Source organism: Urocampus carinirostris, chromosome 3 (genome assembly GCF_059441175.1).
Source record: "Urocampus carinirostris isolate Australia breed hairy pipefish chromosome 3, RoL_Ucar_1.0, whole genome shotgun sequence".
NCBI classification, from domain to species: Eukaryota; Metazoa; Chordata; class Actinopteri; order Syngnathiformes; family Syngnathidae; genus Urocampus; species Urocampus carinirostris.
In genome coordinates, this window is record NC_142351.1 from 49703628 (window position 1) to 49719400 (window position 15773).

The following is a 15773-nucleotide window of genomic DNA, read 5'->3' on the forward strand; positions in this document are numbered from 1 at the left end:
CGAATCTCCGTCCCAGTCTTAGGTCTTTTGCGGACTCCATCAGGTTTTCTTCCAGAATAGTCCAGTATTTGGCTCCATCCATCTTCCCATCAATTTTAACCATCTTCCCTGTCCCTGCTGAAGAAAAGCAGGCCCAAACCATGATGCTGCCACCACCATGTTTGACTTTGGGGAGGGTGTGTTGAGGGTGATGTGCTGTGTCTTACTTTTATGCCAAACATAATGTCTTGCATTGTTGCCAAAAAGTTCGATTTTGGTCTCATCTGACCAGAGCACCTTCTTCCACATGTTTGGTGTGTCTCCCAGGTGGCTTGTGGCAAACCTTAAACAACACTTTTTATGGATATCTTTAAGAAATTGCTTCCTTCTTGCCACTTCCGTAAAGGCCAGATTTGTGCAGTATACGACTGATTGTTCTACTGACAGATTCTCCCACCTCAGCTGTAGACCAGTTTATCCAGAGTGATCATGGGCCTCTTGGCTGCCACTTCTTAACCAACATTTTACTCCAAAACTTATTTTTAAAAGATATTTAGTTCATAAACACGTACATCTAAACATCAATATTATTATTATGATATTAATAATATAGAATATAATTATTATTATCACTCCCCGACCTAATTTCCCCCACTGTTAGGTCCCCACTCCAACCAATTAGGTTCATAGACCAAGGGGTGGATTTTTTTTTATTTTTAGCTAATCTAGCTTTAGCTCTTTGGCTGATCAACTTTAAGAAAGCTAACTTTCAACAGATTAACATAACTCTAATAACTAAATCTGATATTTGTTTTTGAAAATTTAACTCAATAAACATTTTCCATAATTTGTCTTAAAAAGGTAGATATTTTTAAGAGTGCCTTATACAAGTATAACACAGTAAAATAAAAAGTAAGGAGAGTAAAAGTTGAAGCTAGCTTTTTTTTCCATAGTTAAACTCCCGTCAAAGTCAAATGATGTCCTCCCCGTTAATGGCTTTTATGGAATTATAGTCCTTTTCCGGGGGCAATTCAGCACTTTCTAACAGGGTGGAAAATTTCTACTGGGACATGTAGAATTTGAAAAAAATAGCATGTAAAAATATAAATTCATTACATTTAATTGCCTGATGAAATTAATTTAGTGTGGTTTAGGAAATGATTAAAGAAAAAATAACTTTATATTTTTACGGCATACACCTCTTAAGGAAGTTGATTTCATAGCATCCAGCCATCCATCCATCATCTGCACCGCTTATCCTCAGTAGGGTCGTGGAGTTGCTGGAGCCCATCCCAGCTAGCTTCGGGCAGTGGGCAGGGGACACCCTGAACTGGTTGCCAGCCAGTTGCAGGGCACACAGGGACAAACAATTTGCTCGCTCATTCACACCTAGGGACAATTTGGAGCGGCCAATTGACCTGACATGCATGTTTTTGGAATGTGGGAGGAAACCGGAGGGCCTGGAGTAAACCCACGCAAGCATGGGGAGAACATGCAGACTCCACACAGGAATAAAATTGAGCATGTTTGTCACCAAATGTTTTCTAAAACACAAAATAATACATGAAGTGCATTTTATTTAGGGTTACATGATTCCAAACCCCCACGACCCTACTTAGGATAAGCTGTGCAGATAATGGATGGATGGATGATTGCAAACACTTAAAGTGAATAATTAAGGTACTTTTTATAAACATTTAGGAGATTTTAGAGAAAAATCAGGGTAAGAAAAAGATGCGTACATAAAATGTTCCTTGAAAACAGAGAATCTGCCTACAATAATCAAGTACTTTTTGTGAGACGTTCAGTCTTTTTGCCTCTGCAGTTAAATGGCTTGTGCTAAGCTGTATTCAGAATGAAATTAATTTATTAACATTATTCCTGGCAAATATGCGCCTGTTGCATTAGACCAGGGGTGTCAAACTCATTTTAACTCGAGGGCCACATGATAGAACAAACATTCTCTCCACGTTGGGCGCCAGTTTGATGAAGATAAGACCAATTTGTTGAAGAAGATAGGTCGAGAAATCGTCTTTTCAAAGAATACAGGAATCATATGACGTCAGAGGGAGCTCTTTTTTATTGATACACAATTTCAACAAGAAACTCAGCGAATCTCAGATATGCGTGGGTCTTTATAGTTTCAACATAGCACGTGTACCCGGTTTTGGCCCGAACCCCCTTTCATGCTACACCCTTTCACGAGTACATGCCCAGGGTTCCGTCCTTATTTGGAAGTGTTTTTAAGTTAATGCCAGTTTATGTCACCTTGCCCTTTGCCGTTATCTGTTGTCCTCCCTTAAGGAGGATTGTTTATACTAATTCGTCTGCCGAGACCTTCCCGAGATGTAAGCAACATTTCTCCCAACTGTAAGCAAGTCTTTCTACATTTCTTTCTAAATGTATGCAAATCTATTCTACAAATGCAAATTTTTTTTTTTACAACAATCCGGCCCGCGGGCCACCTGTTTGACACCCGTGCATTAGACTATGCGAACTTGAATCCATTTCTGTTTGTTCTCCTGTTTTCTTGTCACTATTGATTCTCCTGTCCATTAAACGTGAAAAGGCCCCAAAATATGTACTTAAAACAGCAGGAGAGCGTGATTTTGCAGTGTAGCAGCTACAAACCATTTCTTTTTCATTATAACCTGCCATTTTACCCAAAGTGCAATGGACTTGCTTGTGTTATTTGTATTTTAGATCTTTAGAAAGTTTTACTCCCGAAAGAATTTGCTGTCTGACTGGAAACTTTAAAGCACATTGTTTTATGAGAATTTAGTCAATAAAACAGTGACAATCACGATTAGCATCTAGTAGTATATGCCTGCCAGTTATTTATCATTTAATATTTTTTTTAGAAAATTAGTGCGAAATAAGTATTTCATTTTTTTCTAATTTTTGGTTGTCCGGCAAAAGTTTTGGATTTTTGGTTTCAGCACCAAATATTAATTTTGGTGCATGCCTAATTGTGATATTTATGATTGGTCATTTTTAAAAAATTGTAAATTCCTCACTAATAACTATTTTCTTATTTCTTTGTACAGGTTGTCCAAAAAAAAGTTTCAAACCAAGGAGGCTGATTTGGATGTGGAGGTCTCCAGCATAGAGCATCAGTCTGATTGTTTCCATGACGATGACCAGCAGCCCATATACCAAGAGAGCAGGCAGTCGCCACGGCGATGGCTTTCAGCATCACCGCAAGGTGACACACCAAGCTACCTTAGTTGAGAGAGATTTACTTCCTGGTTCAACCTTCCTAAATACACCCAGTCTTTACTTAATTTGGTACACACACTTTTCGCAAACACTCTCTTTCAAACGCTCTGAAGTTTTTTCCCTTCTTCGCTCGTTTATTTGGATAATTGTCTCCACCATTACCCGTATAAGGTTGCCGTAAAAATAAAAACAAAGTAAAAAAAGGTCCTGTTAGCTAGCTAACTATAAAGTTACATAATTCAGCCAAGACATGCTAACAACATTTTAAACAAGGGTACGTAATTGTGTACAAAATTGTACCATAAACAAATATCATGCAGTAATAAGTTACATATTTATGGAAAATCTTTGTCTAACGCAAAAACGAAATAGGATTTCTAACAAGCGTTTGAGAGTTGGCGTCAGTGCTGACGTCAAAGTTCTGCTTCTTTCTCTTTTTCCTTTTAGCAACAAAGAGTTAACATGTTGACCGCAAGAGGGTGCTCCAAGACAACTCTATATGTTTCTCAAAGGCAGAAAAATAATTATCATTTCCTGTGGTGTGTCTTGGGCAAGCCTGGTGGCGCCCATCCCTATCCATGCCAACAAATGTATATTTATGTCTTATTAAGATATTCTTCAGTATGATGCAGCTTTAGAATTTAAATCGAGAATGATTCACAAGATATTTTCTCAATCAAGTTTGTGTTTCCCTTAGTCCTCAACAGACCCACTTTCAGTTTTGAGTGTCTCCGCAGAAGTAGTGAGGATGAAGACCCGCCCTCTCCTTCCTGCACAGCTCTTCCGCTACATTTGCTGCAACAACAGGTAACCCGGAAAATCATTTTTATTGTTTTGATTCAAGTGCAACAAACGACTATTTTAATAGTCGAATAATCCCCGATTATTGAAACGATTAGTCGAATAATCAGATAATTATAAATGTTTCCTTAGATTTAGCATGAGGTTGATTTAAATCGGTGGCAAATGATAACTAACATAAAAGATGGGTACAATAAATAATACATTTTTATTGAATGTATTGAAGCATTATACAATAAATAAATAAAAATGCCCTATCTTAAAAAAAATTGGCCCAGTGTTTAGTCAATATAGACAAAAGTACATGCTGTCCATTGTTTAGGGACAGGCAATTACATAAAACATTAAATTCAAGAAAACATTTTTTCATTCCTGTAAATGAACAGAAGGCTTATTAGCAGCCCTAGAACAAGAAACAAAATAAATATTATGTGCGTTTTTAATAACTGAAATTTTTTTCTTTGTACTGCATGAATCTAATTCGACATGTTTGTCAGGCATAAACTGGTATAACGTTCAAGCTCTCTTTTACAGAGAAATATACACGTATAAACTGTACAATCCATGTCATCAAAACCGCATAGACTTGAAAGATACTTGGATCTTGCCGAGGCGAGTCAGATTCCATTTTGTTTAACTGTCCGATGTGTTTTCTCTTGAAATGTTCTTCTATCACAGAGGTACTTCCATGATGTTTTAAGTCTGCTTTGCAAAGTTTGCAAGTCATACAGTATTTTGAATCGCCGTATCCAGGCTAAAATGCTCCCAAATTTTAGAAGTTGTGGGCTCTGGTGTGGGCACAGAGCTGGACAGCCTGACAACTGTAGTTGAGAGACGTGCACTGAACAAGCTGCGGTCAATCATGGACAATTCATTACATCCACTACACAGCATCATCTCCAAACAGAAGAGAAGCCTCAGCGACATACTGCTGTCACAGTCTTGTTCCACGGACAGACTGAAGAGATCATTTCTTTCTCATGCCATGAGGCTCTTTAATTCCACCCGGGGGACTAAAATCCCACATTAAACCCCACCCCCGCATTTGCACATTACCTTATTTTTATTACAGTGTGTATTTTCCGTAGCACTATTTTAATACTGTACTCTATGTCAACACGTCATATTGGGTATTTTTGTATTTTCTATATCTTTCATTTTATTATTTTAACACAAGGATACTGCTGGAAGTACGAATTTCCCTATGGGGATGAATAAAGTATCCTTCTATCTATCTATCTATCTATCTATCTATCTATCTATCTATCTATCTATCTATCTATCTATCTATCTATCTATCTATCTATCTATCTATCTATCTATCTGTCTATCTATCTATCTATCTATCTATCTATCTATCTATCTATCTATCTATCTATCTATCTATCTATCTATCTATCTATCTATCTATCTATCTATCTATCTATCTATCTATCTATCTATCTATCTATCTATCTATCTATCTATCTATCTATCTATCTATCTATCTATCTATCTCTTTATCTCTCTATCTCTCTATCTCTCTATCTCTCTATCTCTCTATCTCTCTATCTCTTTATCTCTCTAACTCTCTCTCTATATATATCTCTATCTCTATATATCTATCTACATGTCCTTGATGATCACGCCATCATTATTCCTGTATGTTACTGCTCGAGACAGAGAGGATATTGCACATGAGCAACTCTCAACAGAAATCAAAATCATATAAGATGCCTCACCCTGTTGGAAAAGCGTGTCTGACAATGGATTTCATTGTCGACTACTTCTATTATAGTTTTTTGTCAACGATGTCGACTAACTGGTGCAGCCCTAGATTTTTTTTCATACGTTGTTCTTTAATCCTTAGGTTATGGCGGTGGCTGGCTTGGATGCCAGCAAACTCAAACGACTCTCTCCTACGCGGTCGGTCGTGTCTTGGGCCACGCCTCCTGCCTCCCCTCTTGCTTACGATTCTTCACCTTGCTACACGCCACTCATACAGGTGTGCTTATACAGTTGCCCCTTTAACATACTACTCTAGGTACGACAAACTTGAAATATGAAATGTCTTTGCCAGAGAAAGTCCAAGTTACGAGAATTTCCAGACGCTACCACTAGAGGGCCGAGTGCTCAAGACCGTTCACTGTCAGCATCAGTTCGTCCAAGTTACCAGAGCATTTCCTGCCATACAGAGACCAATCTCCCTGGTTAGGTTTCTTCAAAAAAAACTTTAGAAAGTGAAATTGTCCAACTTAATGGGCAAAATAAAGTGAGGAATTGTAAAAATGGAGACAGTATACAGTGAAAGCAAAAAAGAAAGAAAACAATTTGAATGCAGCAAGAAAATAGTTTAAGTTCATTTAAATTTACAGTAACTTGAATTTTAAGTGTACGTAAATTCCTTACATATTATCAAAAGTCTCTTGTATTCCCTCACTCCTCCCCGACCTCTCTCACTCACTCCTTCACCACCACTTGTTCACCTATGTTAGCAACTACAGACTTCTTTCATGACGATGGATTACTAATTCGGTCAAAAACACACACATTGATTGATAAAACACAATTACATTTATTCAAACTAAAGTCAATCGTCAAAACAGTTCAACAAGATGGAATTTGGAAAAAGCTGGGTTTTCTGGCGTGCTTAAAAAAGTTGTAGGTATATTGTGGAAAGTGAAAATAGCATATAAAGGAAAACGAGCAGAGATTTTCCAGGACGTGTTTTAACCCAGTGAGTTTTAAGTGATTTCTTGAAGGAAAAATTAGATTGAGACACGGGAAGTTCTAGATACATGTTGGATCTGGTAATGAATTAATTTTGTTTATAAAGGGGCCACAATACAAGTTCTTGGTGAAGAATAATGGAAATACACTATTAATTCGGTTATCACAGATAAGCCCCCAAGGTTCAAATTTACCTTGTGATGACGTCCCTATCAACTGAGAGTATACAACTGTAACACAATAAGAACTGCAGATCTACAAGTAAAAACACAGAACATTAATGGTGGAATTAATGGTCTTACCGTCATTATACAAAAGTACAATAAATTTAAGGGCTTCTCCTTTTAGTCTAAAGGCCCGGTCACACAGCCTTTCACGGGCGTATCGCAGCTGAATCACGGCCAGAAGTTTCTGCCCGTGAAGCAGAAGCGGTGGAAAATGTGCAAAATTGGTTAAACCCGCTGTTTACCCGTGGTATGCCTGCGAAACAGACGCCGGCAACTGTTGCGCGTCCTTATCGCGGGTAACCGCGGCTGCATCGCGTTTGACAGTGCTTACACGCGGTACACACGCTAATGCACGTGATAACACCGCGATACAGGCGCAGAACAAACATGCTATGACCGTGCTCCACCCGCAATTACCCGCTAAAATTTCGCGTCCTACCCGCGTGTAACGACGTCTTGGCCGCGGCCGTAGCACGTCCTAGCACATTCGTACCGTGTCTTTACCTCGTGTGTACCACGTGTGCTGCCCGCGGTTACCCGTGGTCTAAAGTTTTGAGCAGCGCAAAACTTTTTCGCTCGGCCAACCGCGTGAGAATTTATTACCGCGTGTGAAGCATGGCTGTATCTCGTCTGTATCGCGATCTCAAAGCGTCCAACAGCGTCTGCTTCACGGGCAGAAATTTCTGACCGTGATTCAGCCGCGATAGGCCTGTGAAAGGCTGTGTGACCGGGCCTTAAGAAAGCGATTTAGAGAGCAGCTGCCTAGCTGCATGCTGGCATCAGGTATTCTCGAATTGTGCCAGGTCTCTGTGATGATAAGAATACATCATTCCCGAATGAGGAAGTTTCCTATGAGTTCTAGGTCCAGGTCATCCTTTTCAGGGGTAATGACTCTGGCGTTGGTGATATACAGGCTCTGCAAGGGTATCTTAAGAGAGTTATTACGCAGCCTACGCAACCGTAGCAGTAAGCTGGACCCGGTAACAATCCACAAGGCACCCACTGGTGATCACCATTTCTTTGTGCTCTTAAAAATTTCTTAGAGTCCGATTAAATTGATGAGTTGCTAGATGAAGCTGTAGCCGTGCTTGGCAGTTTGTTTTGGGTTGACACTTGTGCGCTTGCCCAAACCGGCTATTTGACTGAAGGCATACACCAGCATATCACACTCACACAGACAGTCATGGCCATAGCATTTGGTGTGTGCTGTCTGCTGCAGAACACAATGCACAATACAATAATATCATAAATACAAAGACAATTCAATTTAAAATACACAAAGTATCGAAACCGCGATACCACTGGGGATTACTGTATGTAAAAACAATTACCTGAATCATCAAAATGGAACCTTTCTTATTGACCACTCTTTATTTTGCAAGGTGGAGGTTTTTGCTTTTTTTACACATGACTGCCAAATCTGGCTCAAAGAGTAACTGCAGTCCCTGTATCTAGCACGAGCAATGTCGCCAATATTTTATGTTGACGATATTTGTGTATTATTTCTTATTGCAACATCCGTTGCAGCCTGGTCATCCTGGAAGGGGGATTACTTCATGGGCGGTCCCTTCTCAAGGTTTCTTCATTTTCCTCATGTTGAGGTTTTTTGAGTTTTTCTTTACCCTCATGTAGGTTTTAGATCAGGGGATGGTGTAATAATAGTCTGTGGTTTCCAATAATCTGTGGTCTGTGCAGCCCTTTCAGACTCTTTGTGAAAAAGGGCTATACAAATAAACATGACTTGACTTGACTTGACAGAAAATTTTGCAGAACACATGGATGGACTTCGGTTTCTGTCTTCAGGTGGATTGGAGGAGCTCAGGCAGTATGGGAAACATCCCAGCATCGGTAAAAAGAAGTTCGTGGTACACTGAGAGCGCTCCAAGTCGTGGCCAATCGCCATCAAGACTTGTGCTTCCCGCCGAGACGTGCTTACGTCTCCAGCACGACAGAGGCAGCGCCAGCAGTCTAGTAGAGGCCGTAAGTGTCTCCTTTTATTAAGGTGTGAAAGTGAGGAGAAAAAATCAGTTAATTCAACTATTTGAAACCCATGGCCATTTCAAAATAGCCGCTAAGTTTAGCACCCATGTCAGTGGGGTAAATTACTTAAGCTAGCATTTGCATTGGCAACGGTACGTGCTAATCGTTTTGTCCGCTGAGCTGCCAATGATAGAACCCACTATGCTACCTGCTTGCTGCATTGACGTAAACATGTACTGAAGCAAGAGCGTGTCTGTTTTGTTTCAGGCATTGATTTCTGAAGGTCTTGGAAAATACGCCAAGGACCCCAAGTTCGTGTCTGCTACCAAACAGGAGATAGCGGACGCCTGTGAGATGACCATCGACGAGATGGAGAGCGCCGCCAGTAATCTGCTAAACGGCAGCTTGGCCGACCCCGGCGGGGACGGGGCCGCCAACCCGGACTCCGCCGCGCTCAACACTCGGGACTATAGCGACGAAGAGACGTACGGGGCCGCCAAAAGGGAGGAAGACCTGGCGGACGAGATGATTTGCCTCTCGTCGCTATAGCAACAACACAAACTGGATTTGGTTTTATTTATTTATTCCTCCTGACATTCTGTTGCTTTTCAACAAGGAAAGGATGGACGAATTATGAACTAAGTGCCTTGTTTGATGTTTATAGAACATGAACAGATGCAGACCTCAGAAGAAAACACATGTTGGGAGGAGAAAACATATTTGATGTTGTGTGACTTTGAATTGTATCGAAGTGACGGTTGTCAATCATCTGAATTCGCTTTGACAACAACGTGGCTGCTGATCATAGTATCGATTTCATTGCTTGGGGTTAGAGGTAAAAATCCAGCCCGGCTGGGCCAAAGACTATAAAAGCTCAAACTAGCCTGAGCCTGGCCAATTAACCTGATTTGAGGGACCGAGTTCGGAGCAAACTCGAGTTATCGTATTTTATTTGTCTGCCGCACGCCCACTTTCTGTTTCTGACTGTGCATCCGAGCACACGCTCGATTGCCACAAAGAAAAAGAAACATAGAACTAATGACGGGTGGATAACATTTTTTAAAAAAAGTTTGAGAGAGAAGCGCAGCCCGAACTTTAATGTAATAATTGACATTTTAGGTCAGATCCGACCCGAATTTCGGTTCCAGCTTAAGATCTTACTTCCACTTGGGGTCAACTTTAGAGTCGTGTGTCGTTTAGCATTCGGTCAGCTAGATTCAAAACATGTGTTCCTCAATTACTATGTATGTTAATCTGTCAATACAGAGGAGTGAGTTTCTTCATTGTCTCCCGATTGGTCAATTCACAGATTGAGCATTTTTTTAAGCTTTGCCATCTTTATTATTAAACTGAAGAAGTGTTCATTTGTCTGACTTTTAAAGACATTTTGATAAATATCCAAAATTAAAGGGATATTGTGTATTGTTAAGGGCCTCCAAGTGGTAAAAAAATAACGCCATTGAACAAAAAACAATATTAATTTGAATAATAAGCAAAAGTACATGACATGTCATAAAAACTGCATTTAAAAAAACTATTTGTTGGTGGTGAAATGTGTATTTATTTTATATAACATGAAAGCCATCTTGCTGCTACAGGTACTCCCAAAAAAACAAAAAGCCTAATTCTGTGTAAAGTCTTGACCTTGTTTTCAGTTCCTGATTAAAGGATTTTCAAGTTAAGGCAGATTTTCACTGGTTACTACAAATTCATTATTATGAATTTTTGTTATTAACCTTAACCTAAAACCTATACAATATCTATACCAAGGGTTTCCGGCCTTTTTCAAGCTTAGAGACACTTTTTATTATTAATTAGCGCAAAGGGCTACTAGTTTGATATGCATTTCTAAAATAACAATGCATCATGTCATTACTCTGTTGCTACTATGTTATTACCAGGTTCATTATTGTAGTAGTGCTATATAGAGTCACTCAACCACTAAAAACATTATTTTACTAGAAAATCTCAATGACCTTGCACAGGTTAGCTAATTTCAGAAGAGGTCTGCGAGCACCTTAGCTGTCCTAAGGGGGCACCGCGTTGGAGACCCTTCATCTATACAGTGCAGTGCAGTCCAGTAATTGAATAACCAAAATCTAGCTAACAAGAACAATTATGCTTTATAAAATTAACACACACCCCAAAAAAGATTATTGCTCTTATTTTACCACCTATACATTTGTCAGGAAGAAGGAATCCTTTAAATTTAACGGATGATACAATCTGGCAGATGACTGCCCTGGGTGTGTCCTATTTAGTGCATCCTAGATGTACAAAAAACTTCATTACATCCACTACACAGTACACACTACATCTCCAAACAGAAGAGCAGCCTCAGCTTTAGTAAAAAAACAACATTGATTTGAATTGTAGGCAAAAAAATACAAGAACTGTCATTCCGATTTTAATTTTTACAATAAAGAAATCATAGGTCGAGAAACTTGTATTTTTTCACAAAGGGGAGTCCATACCTAAGGTTTGCTGTCTTGCTGCTTGCTGTGGCACTATTTTTCGTTCACATTAGACGGTATTGCCATCTGGAGGTCAAAGAATACACAATGGGGCTTTAAAGATGATTAATCTGAGGTGTGAAATTGTTGATTGGTACCTGCAAAACAGTTAAAAATGTAAATTGCCGCAAAATGTTTGGATTGAACTAAATTGTTTTACAAAAAAAATTTGAATTGGCTCTAGTCTCAGATTACTAAATTGTTCTATTAGGCAAAAAAAATGACAACCGTCTCACAACTGTTTTGGGATTGTTTGTTATTTTTCCAGTTTTGAATCACCTCTAAAGTGGAATGTCTGATTCCGTCACTCACACCTCTTCAAATAATTTAAATTCTGACAACATTTGACGTATTCCCACATAGCAGCAACAACACTACTGAATCTCAGATCACGTTTTAACTCCCATTCATGTAGAGTTATGTTTTAATGTACAAATGAAGGGCTTATTTGAAATTTGAAATACATAAATTGATTATTTTCCAGAATTTTATTTTGTCCAACTCAGGATTGCTACAAATTTGACGGCGACCTGACTGCAAAATTATCACGTCGTTTGAATGCAAGCAGCCCATTGTGCATGAGAAATATTTCATTAACTGTCTCTGGGGAAATGACAGTCTCCCATTTACGATAAACAGGGTAAATCATTCAACTGTTCCCACAGGGTAAATTCAGGTCAGACGCCAGATTGTCTTAAAGCTTAAATAAACAGACTGAAAACAATGGTACGCCAAACAGGAATTTACATTCAGGTGTCATTTTTATTCTTTTTAAGCCACATGTGAAAAAAAGCTAGAAACTGATCATAAAATGAAGAAAGGGTAATATGTCTATAAAATTACTATACAAGAATAACAACAACCAAAAAAGGAAACATAACAAACGAAGCAAATGACTGCGTTCATATTTGTTATTTTGCTTTTTTTATGCTTTGTATTGTCCCACTGTTTTAAATTGTCTGCTAAATATTGTATGGTAAGGTTTCTACTCTCTACCTGTTGTACACAATAAAAAGATTACATTGGTGTCAACTTTGTTGTAGCACACGTTTGTATTCATTTTGGGAATGATAGAAAATAAAATCAGTTTTTGTAGTAAGCAATTTTGTTTTTCATTCAATAAAAAGTCTCAATTTGCTTGGGTTCACGAGCATGCACCAATAAACAAAAAAACAAACAAATTGGGGAAAAAATAAGAGGCCGTTCAAATAATTTCCTTTTTACAAATATAAAAGGATTTCAACTTTAACATTCTTATTTAATTTCATTTTTATTTCATTTTTCAGCTCGGTGGCCTTGGGGGTAGGGCGCCCGCTCCGAGACTGGGAGGTTGCTGGTTCAAGCCTCGGCCGAGTCATACCTAAGACTTACAACATTGGTACTCATTGCCTCCCTGTTTGGCGCTCGGCATTGGGGGTTGGAACTGGGGGGGTTTGTCACCTAATGACTTCCAATACATCAGTTGGGTTGAGCGAGGGGGCTGGGAATCCCCTCCTCTGTATCAATCTCCCAGAAAGAGTCTGGAATGTGTTCTTGACTCTAGCCACCTCCCACTAGGGGGATATGGCTCCGGTATATACAGGTATATATATATATATATATATATATATATATATATATATATATATATATAGGCCGGCTGTGATTTTTGAACTGTGGACTTTAATGAAGGACCCAGGGAGCATGGACTAAATGCCAGGGACCGCAGCAAGGCTTTAGGGAGTAAGAGTCCCGGCTCCTAGGCTTTGTAGCGTATTATGAACTGACCGATAACGGATAATGGATAATGAATAACGAAGATAGAACAATAACCCATAAAAACCCCATATATATATATATATATATATATATATATATATATATATATATTTTTTTTTTTTTTTGTGACGCACCGGTAAGCACGCCCAGGGGAGGAGTCAGCACGCCCCCATGGGAGGGGCCGATGCCCCGACGTGTCAAAAAAAAAACTGAAGACGGAAAAAGACAGGATCTGCCCCCGTAGGAAAATGCCTGTCTCTTGTCAATATGTTTCCCTAGAATTAAGAAAAGAGCACGCATTGGTAGGAGAATAATGTTTGTGTTTGGTTAATGGAGTCAGATAACTAATTCGAACAATTTGGAAAACGCTACATTTGTAAAATATGGTTTAATTCCCAACAATATATATATATATATATATATATATATATATATATATATATATATATATATATATATATATATATATATATATATATATATATATATATATATATATATATATATTTCGTTTAAACCTAGTGTAGCAGCTCGAATGTAGTGCAAAGTTTTCTGGCTTATTGCATGTTAACTAGAATACCTTCAATAAGCAATTGCTTCAACATTCTTAAAATGAATAAAGTGTTCATCTTCAGTTACGAATTATAGCTTGGCAAAACAAAAGATAGTGGTTAAATGACAATCTCTTTAATTCTCACATTTAACACTACAAGAGCAAAGGCTACGGCAATTCCTTTTCTCATAAATTAAAACCAACCTGACAATTTTTGCAACATAACCTACAGCAACATATCCTAAGGGGCAGCACGGCGGCGCAGTGGTTAGTGCGTGAGCGGCACAGTTCTAAGGTCTCGGGTACCTCCTTTGTGGGTTCAAATCCAGCTACCGGACTACCTGTGCGGAGTTTGTCTGTTCTCCCCGTGCTTGCGTGGGTTTCCTCCGGGCACTCCGGTTTCCTCCCACATTCCAAAGACATGCATTTCAGGTGAATTGGCCGGTCCAAATTGTCCCTAGGTGTGACTGAGCGAGTGAGTTGTCTGTCCCCGTGTGCCCTGCGATTGGCTGGCAACCAGTTCAGGGTGTCCCCTGCCCACTGCCCGATGATTGCTGGGATGGTCTCCAGCACCCCCGCGACCCTACTTAGGATAAGCTGTGCAGCTAATGAGATGAGATGAGACGATATCCTAACAACAGTATATTTCAGGCGTGTCAATCTCATCTCTCAGAGAGAGATGGCACAAGAGGCAGGAGTGAACTTGACTTTGATTGTGATTTGTGCTGCATGTATTGTTTTAAAGAGTCAACTTGATGTGTTTGAAGAGGTGAAGTAGAACAGAAGACTGGTCATTAAAGGTAAGAAAATAAGAGTAAACAATAAAACTGCAATACGCTGTCATTCATGCTTACTGCTGCATACATAGCCATTGCAAAAAAGAGAGTGAAAGAAAAAGATAAAGAGTAGATACTTCATTGGTTCTGTTGTTTCTTTTTCTTTGTGGAGGATCCACGAGACTCCATCTCCCTCTCGAGCACGTTTGGCGGCACACTCGGTTGTGGCACTGTCAGACCCAGAAAAGTGGGTGGGTGGGCATTTGGCGTTGTATTTAGCTTCTAGCGTAGTTGGCCAAAATCACCCTTCCTGCCCCATATTCTAAAAAACCTAATATAAAAATTCTGATTTTCTTCTGGCTCTGTCCCCTAAATCAAGTTAAGTGGTTGGGCTCGGGCTGGGTCTGGCTTCAATGCTTGCGCGCCGGGTCGGGGCTGGAATTTTCTAGGCCCGATCTTATGTCTAATGCTCAGACATTTTAAGCTCTTGCGGGCCACTTCAAATGATGTACCCGCGGACCACAAGTTTGACACATGTGCTTTCAATGAAGCTTATGCAAAGTCACAACTCTTAAAAAGAAGGACGCCCCAACAGATGGATAAAAACAGCTGGATACTGCTTCTTAACTCATATTCTACACGCAGTTGCAGTTTTTGTTGAAATAGTCCATTCTCTTTGTAAAAATGTAAACTAAAACCTGTTGCAGCAGATGTTCAAGTTCTGGGGGGACAGTGTTGACTCCAAATGTATATATTTTATTTATTATTAATTTATCTATTTTTATTTCAAACACAATTGCAATTCAATTTGTACAAAATAACGTGTTTTAAAAGTCAGTCACGTGTTTTGTCACGAGACCTTCGACTTTTTAGATTGCCTTCACGCGGAAGGTGAATTGTAACAAACAGGAAGTGGCCGAGCAAATTGGAAAGTAAAACAAACTGATAGGCCTACATTTTCCTGTGCACGTGCGTTGACTAGATAAGTCAAAGCTGAATGGATATAGAAATAAGTTTGTTTACGGAACAATTGGTTTAAAGCAAACTGTTACCAGATTAGTGTGTTCTGGAAAGAAGTCTTGAAAAAATAATTGAGCATGTCATTTTATTGGCCAAAAGAAAAAAAAAACAAGCAAAGAAAAAGGAAACATTTATATATATATATATATATATATATATATATATATATATATATATATATATATATATATATATATATATATATATATATATATATATATATATATATATATATATA

At 38.9% G+C, this 15773-nt stretch overlaps 1 protein-coding gene across 20 annotated transcripts in view; it reads left to right on the forward strand.

Moving 5' to 3' along the window:
* cacna1db (calcium voltage-gated channel subunit alpha1 Db) overlaps window positions 1-12460 on the forward strand; it is a 112382-nt gene extending 99922 nt beyond the window's left edge. For all 20 annotated transcript variants that reach the window (XM_088332219.1, XM_088332223.1, XM_088332227.1 and 17 more), the window contains 5 exons: window positions 3027-3184; window positions 3896-4005; window positions 5849-5983; window positions 8739-8915; window positions 9183-12460. In XM_088332219.1, the coding sequence (XP_088188345.1) occupies window positions 3027-3184; window positions 3896-4005; window positions 5849-5983; window positions 8739-8915; window positions 9183-9464 (862 nt within the window). In that variant the 3' untranslated portion in view covers window positions 9465-12460. The remainder of the gene's footprint in view (window positions 1-3026; window positions 3185-3895; window positions 4006-5848; window positions 5984-8738; window positions 8916-9182) is intronic.
* The last annotated feature ends 3313 nt before the right edge of the window (window positions 12461-15773 follow it).